A 12,173-nucleotide genomic window follows, 5' to 3' on the forward strand; every position below is an offset into this window, starting at 1 on the left:
CAAAATTTTATTCGTGGATTATTCTTGGATTATTTTTGGATTTGATTCTATAAAACCATAAGTTCATATTTTTTTCCAGACTTTTTCCAGGGAAATAAATTATTGTATTTTTTCAAAGCTTGTTGTTTTCACTGTTTCTTGTGTTACTGTGTGTATAAGAATATACTCAATTATTCTGAATCTGCTGACGTTGAAATTAAGCGTATTTATTGCCTAAAAAAATCAGATATCAAAATTGTCATCTGCACCATCTGTATTTGATCCTGTAGCTAGATGTAAAAGTTCACCTCAATGGGCCTTGAGGTTCTGGTAAAACAACTCGTGTAATTAACAATATTATTGAACAGTTGTTCAGAAATAGTATTAACACCCACACACAGAATCACAAGAGAAATGAGAGAAAGAAATATCAAATCATGCACATATCATAAATTCTTTCAATGGAAGGTAGTTAAATGGACTCCTGAATGAATGGGAGACAAATATATTCCATGGATTATTGTTTGGGATGAAATATGTACTGTTTCATTAGAAACGTTAGAAATATTTATAGATTCTAGATTGGTTATTGACAAAAAGTACTGCTGTGATAATGTGCGGCAATCATGGTCAACTTCTGCCTTTTGTTGGATTGTCTCCACACCAATGGTTAAAGAATTTTTTAGATTATTATGAGGAAATAACTGATGATCATAGAGCACTTGAATCTTGATCCAGAATTAAGAGCATTTAAGAAATCAATCAGACTACAACTGAATAAAATTCAATGTGCAGTAATACGTGAAATAATTTCAGAAACTCTGTTAACAATTTTTGGAATTTTTGGAGAACAAAATCTTGTATTAAATGATATTGTCTAAGTTCCTGTCAATGCTGTTGAAGTTGTTGAGAGCGCTTTAACTATGGAGAAAACTCAGTGGATGCTAGGATACGCAATGACAGTTTATTGATCACAAGGTTAACCATTTTTGATACAGATATTTGGATCGTCAGTGATTGTATCGAATGGTCAAACTTGGTTTATCTCGCAGTATCTCATTCAGAAGAATATCTCAGCTGCAGAGGGTTACTATAGACTTTACAGAAACTGCTGGTAATAGGGATGTTATTGACCATGATATAGTAAAATAAAAATTAGTTATAAACAGTGTGACAAAAAAAATAAGTGCGACTTTGATCTCGATGCTGAATTTATCATGACATTGAAACAACAACAAAATAATCATTGCGTGAGCTGTAACCAAGTAATGTTGTGTCATTATTCAAATAACAATCCAAGACAGTTCTCCGCAGACAGAATTATTAGTAATGTTGGTCATACACACGAAAATGTAATACTGACCTGTTTTGAATGTAATCAACATCTAGGTGCTAGTTAACAAAAGTGAATGCGGTGGTAATTGTGTGTCTTCAGGAATTACTTTTAATTGTTCATGTACAAATCCACTTTGAGGAGCAGTTGAATCTAATCTGTAGATTGCAGGTCGACCCGTTGATCTTACAATGCTAGAACGTTTGTGTCCTAACACTCCAAATAAGATCAGTCAGCTCTTTTTTTACCGCCTTCAGGTTCACCAGGTTCATATAAATACCTTACAGTAGTATTACCTGATAGTGGTTGTTTTGAAAAGTCATGTCGTTATATTGGTATATGTTTTTTTGTAATCGCATTGGTATGTTGAATCAGTAATTTCATTATTTAATGCAGCTATCACACTTGGCAATCTTGCAACCCATTCACGAGATCTCGTATCTTTCTGAATTATTTCCTTTTCATATTGATATCCAAATAACCGCTCAGCAAGTTTTTGATTAATTCGTTCAACAATTGCCTGATCACGATGAATTGCAGTATGTCGTCGTCTAATTTTGACATTATGCTTTTTAATCAGAGATGATGCTGCACCAAGAAATTATTTGACAGGATCAACCTGTAATAGTTGTGGCCATTGCAAGGGTCCTCGTTGATAAATTTGTTCAAAAACAGAAGAAACTTCAGTTGCTGTTTTAGTTGATAATGGTTCTGCTTCCTTTTATCTACTTGCAAAATAAATGATAGTTAACGTGTATTTGTATGTACGTGATTGACGTATACCAGTTGTACTAGTATCGTTTGGTAAAAATAAAATATCTGCCTGATGAACTTCATTAGAAGTGCTGACATCAAGATGTGCATGTTGAATTTTTTTATGTGGTGGTAGGTAAATTTGCCATATTGCCTGTCATGATATCCACTTTGCAGCAACAGGATGTGTAACATTTGCTGCATCAGTGAGTTTACTAATCGCTGCTCTAACTTTCCAAAATTCTCTTGAGCTATAAAAAATTGATTCCATTATTTTATAGTAATCGGTTGATTAATTACCGGCTCTGAATAATAATTGACCTTTCATCGCAGATTTTAAGAAAGCAAGTTTTTCTTTCAGATTTATTTATTTAGGAATTTAACAAGTGAATCAGCTTCACTTCTGCAATATGTCATTGTTGTAAATCTGTACTTTTATAAGTACATCATGACAGTGACGTGCTTGATCAATAGCATTTATTGGATACTCTCCACGTCTTGGTTGATCTCATTTGTCAAGTCAGATATCAAGTCTGGTTCCAGGACCACAATGATTATATCCAGGAAGATGTTTTTCTCCTGGGTATTTAGCCCATGGAGTTTCTGGTAATTTTCCTAATGAAGTAGCGATATTACCACCTGTCTTCATACAAGACAAAGTAAATGTATATTTACTTGTACCGCAATTTACACGCTTGCCTGTAAGTGCATGCTTTTTATTTTTTGTTATTTTTGTTATTAATCCACTTGTGGGAGTGGATGCTGTACATCGAACACAGTATAAATCCATATTATTTATTATATTTGTATGACATGGATATCATTGATTTCTCAGCGACACGAAAGCAAGAGACAGTGAAACATATTTCAGCATTACTGAATTCCATCAGAATGATAATTATAGGTCCATCTGGGTCTGGTAGAACACAATTATTACTTAATTTAATAATGAGATGGTGAAAGTGGGATAAGTTGTATTTGGTAGCTCCGTCAGTTGACGACCAGAGGTGTTATGATGTACTGAAAATGCAAGATTGTTAGTTGAAGATGATAATGACGATATTGATTTTATCAGTGATATTGATGAAGCCCCATCTGTAGATCACTTTGATGAATTTACTAATAATTTAGTAGTGTATGATGTTATAATGCTGGACAAACAATCAAATCCAGCAAGAATATTTTCTCGAGGGAGGCATAAAAACACAGATGTGATTTATATTACTCTGCAATATACACAAATACCTAAAGTGATCAGAGATAGCTGCAATATTTTAGTTGTGTTTAATGGGAGTCGATACACATACTCTTTGAAATATTCATCAGACTTGGTCGAACGCTTTTTCTAGGTCTAGAAAAACCACTATGAGGTTGCGATCGGTTTTCCTATGTGCGTTAAAAGCGAGTTTGATGTCTGTTTCCAATCTGAGAAGTTGGTCAGTGGTGGACTGTTTGTTCTGAAAGCCACATTGATTTATGGAGAGTAGGCTATTGATTTCTAGGTGGTGTTTTAACCTATTTGCGATTATTGTCTCCATTATTTTGCAAATTTTGTTTGTAAGGGAGATGGGTTGGTACGAATTTATGTTGTTGGGATCTTTACCTAGCTTGGGGATTGGTATTACTATGGCCTGTTTCCATTTGGTGGGTAGTTGGCCTTTATCTCATATCCTATTAAAGAGTTTGATTATGGCTATTGTTATATTGATTGGTAGTTTTTTTGTAGATAATGTAACCTAACTGATCCTTACCAAGGGATGTTTCGTTTTTGGATCATAGGGCTATCTCACATTCATGTACTGTGATGTCACTATTTAGGTGAGATTCTTTTGTTCCTAGGTCTTGAAACATTTGAGGTTGGGTTTCCTCCATTAGTTTTTTGTGTTCTTGAAAGTTTCTGGTGTGATTATTGTTGCTACTCATGTTCGAAAAATGCTTCGTTGGAAGGTCTGTCTTATCTTTATTTGTTATGGCATTTTTAATTTTTGGGGCTGAGGTAGTTGCTTTCCCTTTTATGGCTTTTATCTTGTCCCATATTTGTTTTGAGATTGATTTAAGACTCAGTTTAGAGCAAAAGGTTTGCCATAGATTAATTTTAGCAGTTTTTATAGTTTGTTTTAGTGCTTTTTCTTTATCTTTATATTGCTGGAAGTAGATAGAATTTTTGGTGCATTTATATTTATTTAAGGCCTTTTTTTTGTCTTTATGTGATATAGTGCACTGTTTAGTCCACCATGGTACAGGGTTTTTATTTTGGATATTAGTTGTCTTTGGGATGCATCGGTTAGCTGCCTCTATAATTGTGTCTGTTATGTTATCATAATACATGTCAATATTTGGGCTTTCTAAGTTATCTGGATTTACTCTACCTAGTAATAATTGGAATTGGTCCCAGTCTGCCTGTTGGTACCTCCATTTAGGTGGGGTTTCGTTTGGAATGTGTTGAGTTTTTGTTTGAATATTGATTGTGATGGGAAAATGGTCACTTCCTAACGTATCTTCTTGATCCACCCACCAATTTGTGATTTGAGTGAATTTTGGGGTAGTGATGGTTAGGTCTATGGCTGAGAGAGTGCCATCCTCAGGGTTTAATCTAGTGTTCGACCCGTCATTTAAGATAACCAGATTGTTCTCAGATATCCATTTTTCAATCATTTTCCCTCTTTGATCTTTCTTTTTACCTCCCCATAATTCACTTGTGTGCGTTGAAGTCGCCACAGATAATTAGATTGTTGTTGTTGTTATTAGTGATTGCTTTTAGTGAAATTAGGTTGATAGGGGAGAAGGTACCCCCTGGCTCGTATGCATTTATTATTTGAATGTTTGTGGTTCCTATATTTATCATTACTGACATTATTTTGATGCTATTATTGATGTTTAGGTAAGGGGGTACTTTGAAATAACTGGAAGCTTGTTCAACTGGATTGGCGATTTCCTTACAGGCCGGAAAATTACCACAAGAATAGGCAACACCCATTCGGAGGAATTTTCACTTGAAAATGGAACACCGCAAGGCAGTGTAGTCCCCTAATATTTAACCTAATGGTAAATGACCTCGACTCATTGCAGCCTCCGCAAGAATAAACTTGTCAGAATTTGTAGATGATAGTAGTATATGGAGAAATGGAAATCCTGCCAATAACACAGTAGCTAAAAAAATCCAGCAGAGCCTAGACAACATAGGGAGATGGGCGGACAAATGGGGTTTCAAAATATCTCATGAAACAACTGTGGCAATCTTATTCACCCCAAACGAAATAACAACCTAGTCTATCCAAACTTCTATATACAAAATCAATTAATCAAATACGTAACAGTAATAAAATTCCTAGGAATGTTCTTTGACAACCACCTCACATGGAAACAGCACATTGAACAACTCACCCAGAATTGTAACAAAGATCTCAATTTACTCAGGAACATCACAGGGACTGACTAGGGATCCAACCAGGAAACCCTCCTCACGATATATAAAAACCTAATTAGATCAAAACTGGATTACGGTTGCCAAGCATGTAACTCGGCTAAGCAACCTGTACTAAAAAAAATTGACACTATCCAGAGAAAGCCTTACTATTATGTACAGGAACACTCCCCTCAACATCATTAGAAGAACTACAAACACTAACAGGAGAACTACCCTTAAAATTACATAGGCAAGAACTGCTCCTTCGATACTCCATTCGATTAGATACCCACACAGACAACCATCCCACCAAAATAGCTATAAATAAGTGTAAAGTTGTCTTCAAACCCAAAATCATACCCACCACACCAAGTGGCAAAGTAATCCTTGAACTGAGAGAAAAGATACCTCTACTAAAAAAACTGCTAACAAACAATACAGACCAGAACAAATCACCATGGTTACAAAAACCACCAAGGATTAACATTGAAGCTACCAAATTAGGCAATAAAGAAGGACAAGAAAACTTACTAAAACCTGTACTGAAAAACGAAATCAACCAAAAATACACAGACTATGTTAACATATATACTGATGGATCAAAAACAAACAACCCACCAAGAACAGCAGCAGCATTAGTCATCCCTGAATTCAATATACAAACAGGATCCAGATTACCAGACTATTGCTCCATTTACACCACTGAATTCTGGGCTTTCCTTGAATCACTACAATGGATCAAAGACAACCAAATACCTAAAACAGTCATTATAAGCGATTCCCTAAGCATTATCAAATTGATCCAAAATCGCAATACACACTCTAGGGAACAATTCCTCGACAGACCATGCCAATTAATCGACGATATCACCACAGCACATCAATTAGTCAAGCTCATGTGGATACCGTCGCACATTGGAATGTCTGGCAACGAAACAGCAGACAAAGTTTCACAAACCAAACTAGGAGATCAAAACTCTATCAAGCTCAACTATAACTCTACAGAAGCACTAAGCTTCACACAAACATATATAGACCAAACATGGCAAGATTTTTGGAACTCCTCCACAAAAGGTAAAAAGCACCATGAAACCCCAAAAAACGTAGGTAGGAACATACAGCTACCTAAGGATACCTATTTAGAACAGAAAACCATAAACATGATAATAACTGGAAAAACTAAACTAGCAAGCAGTTTTGGAAGGTTTATAGGACCCAAACCAGCAACCATTAACTGCTTTAACTGCCACACCACCAAATATCTGCACCACATATTCAATATATGCCCAAAATATCAACCCACTCGGAAAATATTTATCAAAAACCAAAAAGAGATTGGATCACCACACACATACCCAGAGTTACTTATGGACTGTAATAAAAATAAACAATCAGCATATAAAAATATAAATCAATTCATAGACTCAGCAGGACTTAGGAACAAAATATAATTACTATCCCCACAAAACCAAAAGACCCAGTAACTAGCTAAATAGAATTAAAAGCTGGCTTTCTTTGGATTGTCACATTAATTATGTCTTTTGAATCAAGTAAAAGAGGTGGAATAATAGAAGCCACCACATAAAAACCCATAACATATTCAAGTTTATAAAAGTATTAATAAATAATTCACTTATGAAGCACCTATAAAAACCTAAGGAAACAGCAAAATCGGATGTCCTAGATGTCCTTAATGAACCGAGTAATGAGCTAAGACTCCGGTCCTAGATGTCCTTAACAAACCGTGTAATCGGCTAGGACTCTGGTCTCTTGCTAAATAAAGTATAAATAACATTCAATCTATAAAAACATTAATAAATAAATAACTTAAAGAGGCAATATCTAAAAACTTATAAATAACATAACGTAGGAAGCACACCCTAAATATCTTGACTAGCAATACCATAATACCTTGAAAATCTCTCTTCATACATGATTTCTACTCAGAACCTCTATAAACAGCATAGAACATCCCCCTCCTTTTTAGAACATTTTGAAGAAGAAAAAAGTATCAAAAAACAAATCACAAGAAACATCAGGCAAATGCAATAAGAAACCAGTGATGTAAAGCAAGCATGATTGTTCCCAAGCTCTCCTTCCCACTAATGACCTTTATGGACCCACAGATTGAGGGCAAACTGTCAGGGTTCCTTGAATCCATAAAAGCCTGGGGGAGGCGGCACCATTCCCTTCCCCAGGAACAACTAGCAGGCTGCGGTGCAGTCAGAAAAAAGTGGCACAAACACAATTGTGCACACGCCACTATAACTAAACTCAACAACAACAAATCAGACTTGGTGTAGTGAGGACATGGACATGATTAAGTTCAAAAACTTCTTTTCAAAAGCGCAATCTACCCCACAAGGATTTATAACAATAAATTTACATGATCCTTGATCACGATATCGTTCAAATCTTGATAAAATATTTGGTCTGAGAGATTTATTTAATTATTCATACATTTATAGCAGCAGAGAGGGTGCGACCTCAAGGAAACATCCAACTGGTAAACAAAACTCACATACAGATTTAGAAAAAACACAAACAACAAAGATAAAGTAACAAAAAAACTAACCTAATTTGACAAACTCTCAATAAGGTAGAGACTTCAAAGGCTGGCAACATTCAGTACAGTGGATCTTTCCCGAAAGTGGTGAACACATTCTGTTTTTATCCACTTCTGATCAGTGTTAACACATCAGCCTACTCACCTAACTGAAAAATTCAGCTATGCTATTGCAAAGGGTACTGCTATTTAAATGTTGTAGAGGTGGGTAAACTATTCCTTAATTAAATAAATTCCAACATAATTATGTGTGCAGTTTGAAATAATAATAATAATAACAATTTCTCAATTAGTACATGACTATAAATTTTCCTTGAGGCTCTCTACAGCCCAGATGTATCTGCCAAAACAAGCTAAATTTCAAAATACTGTCAGTATAAACATCAAGAAGTTTCTCATTAGCATTTTCAAAAAGTTTATTGTCTAATTTTCAGGTTTAATTCATTTCTATCCATCTATGGCAGCTTTGTACATGTACCAATAGATCTGAAATGCTGCATCTTGGTGTTGTTTCATATATTATCATTTTTTTCTGTTTTGATCATTTTTGCATATTCTCTGAAAAGGAGTTTAGTTTTCCTTTTGTGTCAGTTTTATTGCTATTGGTAGACAGTATTGCATCATCAGGTAACATTGCATTTATGGCCGCAGATTGTCTGACATCATGTCTACATGATGAACATAACAGAAAAGTCAGCTTTCAAACACATCAGGAGATTTGCCAGATTTAGTCAGGAATTTTTACTCCAAGTCAGGGTGATTTTCATTGACCTGATTTTTAGCATGCAAATTGACAAAAATGACAACTATTGAACAAATGTCCTTTTCTCCGTAATAATATATGCACATCTTGTCATCACATAAGTCTTTCAAAGTAAACTGTTGATTTCATACCATCTTTTTAATGAAACTAAATCATTTTTAACCTTTCTTATTAAATTATTTCCAGGTGTATATTTATGGCAGTTCTTATGGTTGGTCTCAACTCTTAGGAGATTATGGGTTGTTGCTGGATCCAGAGTCTTCTGGAGTCAGCTTGATTTTACCAGAGAATTATAGAAAATATCCTTTCAATGTCTGCATTGGAATGGGTGTGACAACATTAGAACATTGCTATCAAGTTCACCAAAAAGATTAAATTATGTTCTGTCTGGGCAGATATCATGTTGTTGATTGCCTGCAAGAGCTGCTTTAGATTGACGCCTCCCAAGTTATTTAGTAATGACTAATCCAACCATAATCCATTAACATCTTTTATACTTTTCAAATTTTTATTGATCACACATGGTATAAGCCATCTCACGAAACTTTAAGCACCAATGCCTAACTGATCCTGCTGAAAATATGAAAATAATAATAATTGTTTTATGATACTGGAGCTCTGTAATAATCCAACCAGTATATAATATTGTATCTGTTTCAAATTACTACTGCTCAGACATAGTATAATCCAATGATTACTTCTGGGTTATTGCTTCGGTGGCCTAGTGGTTAGAGCGTCCGCCTCGGATGCGGGAGGTCGTGGGTTCGATCCCCGGCCGAGTCATACCAAAGACTTACAAAAATGGTACTAACAGCTGCATGATGCCCCAGTGCTAGACATCACTATAAACTGCCACATTGCAGACATCGTAGCGATATGACTGAAAAATTTAAAGCTATGTTAAAAATCAAAATCACATCACATCACTTCTGGGTTATTGTTTGTTGAATTAACAATTATAGTGTCATTTCACAATCACATGATTACAGTAAATCTTTACCATAAATATAATATACTATATTGGAAGCAAGGTGTGTTAAAAAAAAAAATATATATATAGTAGATTTCAGTGGGTGAATAGAGGAACGGGAACCCTCATCTTGGGAGGAAGACCCTCTTGGTAGGGAAGTTCACATGCATGCACAAACCCTTTCATACTTAATATTGGACTTCAAAAAAAACTTTAGCAAGCAACATGATATTGATGAGACAAATTCCTTTCACTTAATTTACATTTTGATGATGACTAATGCAGTTGTATTTGAAATAATATCAATAACGGTAAGAATTAACTGCCATCTGAACAACTCCAAGACAATGGTTAGATTCCAAGATTTAAGATCTACTAATCTTATCGGTAGCTGGGCCATTCTTTTCCTTTCATACCTGACTTAAAAGCTTTTGCAAAACAGAAGCACAGCTTTCCTAGTTAATGTACTGTCTTTTTCTGCAGATAACACACGAATAATTGTTCCCGTAGTAGCAGGAATTGGGGCTTGTGCTGTGTTTGCACTGATCATCCTTATAATGTGCATCAAGAAAAGGAGCCATGGTAAGTGTTGACAAGTCATTTACTTTTGTTATATGCTATCTATAAATATGAGCAGGTAGTGACAATTCCAGTATTGACCCAATATACAACTATGGAGGGTGCATGGAAATCTGTCTCAAAATTTAAACTTTTTTTGTGCTGTTTTTACCTCACCTGGCTGAACAGCTGGGTAAGTATATGGTATGACTTTTCATCTCTTGTGCATCATCTGTCATGTGTTGTCCATCCATCAATTCCCTAGAAATTCTGTTTAGGTTTCAGTCACACTTGGAATATGGGTTTATATGATCTGAATCTTGTACATACATGTATGAGGGAGATTTATGCATATTATTGAGGTAATCTCACTCTTGATTGGTTGACCTTGTTACCACTCTGGTGGCCATATTTCTGATTTGATTTTTATCAAACATTTTTAGAAAAATTCTTATATCATCAAGATTTCAGATTTATTTCAAAATGAGAGAGATTACTGCATATTAATGAGGTGATTTTGCATCTAATTCCCTGAGCATGTTAAACTATCTGGAGGCCATATTTTTTATGCAGTTTTGATCAGACTTGGAATATATGCTGATATCATAAGAAATTTGATGATTTCCATGAAGAGCAAGATCCATGCATATTAATGAGGTAATCTGTTCGACTGAGCTTATTAAAACTGTAAGGCCATATTTCTGATCCAATTTTGATAACTCTTGGAATATCCCTTGCAGAAAACAAACATCTTGCTTATAGCTGACTTATATTCATTACTATTTTCTTTTACTTATAGGTCACTTATAATTTACAATTCTCTTTTACTTAAAGGTTGATTAGGATTGTATATGCAAAATAGGTATTTTACATATAAATGAAGTATACTAATGGTGTAAGTTTTAAGTGAAATGTGAAACATTCACTTGCTACACTTAAAAGGTTGCCTGTGACATATATATATATATATGTTAAAGAATTAGGCATTTCACTTATAAGTGAAGTATACTGTATTGTAGTTGAAATGTAAGTCAGACTCTTGTTACAGTTGTATGTATGATAATATCAAATTCCCACTAAATTCAGAAAAGCTGTTCTGTACCTCTCCTATATACCACCTCAACAGGAAAAATGGTGTACTTCTATAAAAAAGTCATCAGTTTTATAGAATGTATACATATCAATGATTATGTATAAGTTCTGATCTTATAAAACCTTGTGTATTTTCCATTTAAAGGGCAATGTGTGAAATGATTTGCAACACGTTGGCTTGCTTCTTTGAGACACTACATTTGATGATAACCTTGAAAATAATTGATTCCCCTAGTAATAGATAAAATATTTTTTTCATGCATGCATCTCGGACAGAATCCATCATCGTCAGGTTACACCCCTACAAGTGAGTTCAAAAGCAGGTTTTTCATTTTCAGACTGATGTTTATTCACTCCTTTTATCATTATTTTAAAATAATTTTTCTCAGCTTTTACTCAAATTTGGTCGACTATATGATCATGGCTTTTGGTTTGGCTGCATTTATCTTCATACCATTGTGTTCACACCAGTTATTTACTTTTGCCAAATCTGGATTTAATTTGGTGCTAATCTCATGGCCTGTTGATCCACTGTTATATAATTTCATGTCATCTATGAACATATTAGTGGTGGATAGCTCAGTGCGATACGGTAAATCATTGATGTACAACAGAAACAGCAATAGTCCAAGAAATGATCTTTGTGAAACACCTGACTTTATCACTTTCTTATCTGAAAGTTTGTTTAAAATAGAAAATTTTGGTTGTCTGCCTTCAAGATTGGTTTGAAACCAAGTTAAACTTTCATGGTTT

General features: G+C 34.7%; 1 protein-coding gene across 5 annotated transcripts in view; it reads left to right on the top strand.

Moving 5' to 3' along the window:
• Positions 1-12,173, top strand: part of LOC149795955 (uncharacterized) — a 106,356-nt gene that overhangs the window by 75,801 nt on the left and 18,382 nt on the right. For all 5 annotated transcript variants that reach the window (XM_089965877.1, XM_089965875.1, XM_089965879.1 and 2 more), the window contains one exon: positions 10,254-10,352. In XM_089965877.1, the coding sequence (XP_089822003.1) occupies positions 10,254-10,352 (99 nt within the window). The remainder of the gene's footprint in view (positions 1-10,253; positions 10,353-12,173) is intronic.

This window comes from Sinohyriopsis cumingii, chromosome 7 (assembly GCF_028554795.1).
Source record: "Sinohyriopsis cumingii isolate HCF-2022 chromosome 7, ASM2855479v2, whole genome shotgun sequence".
NCBI classification, from domain to species: Eukaryota; Metazoa; Mollusca; class Bivalvia; order Unionida; family Unionidae; genus Sinohyriopsis; species Sinohyriopsis cumingii.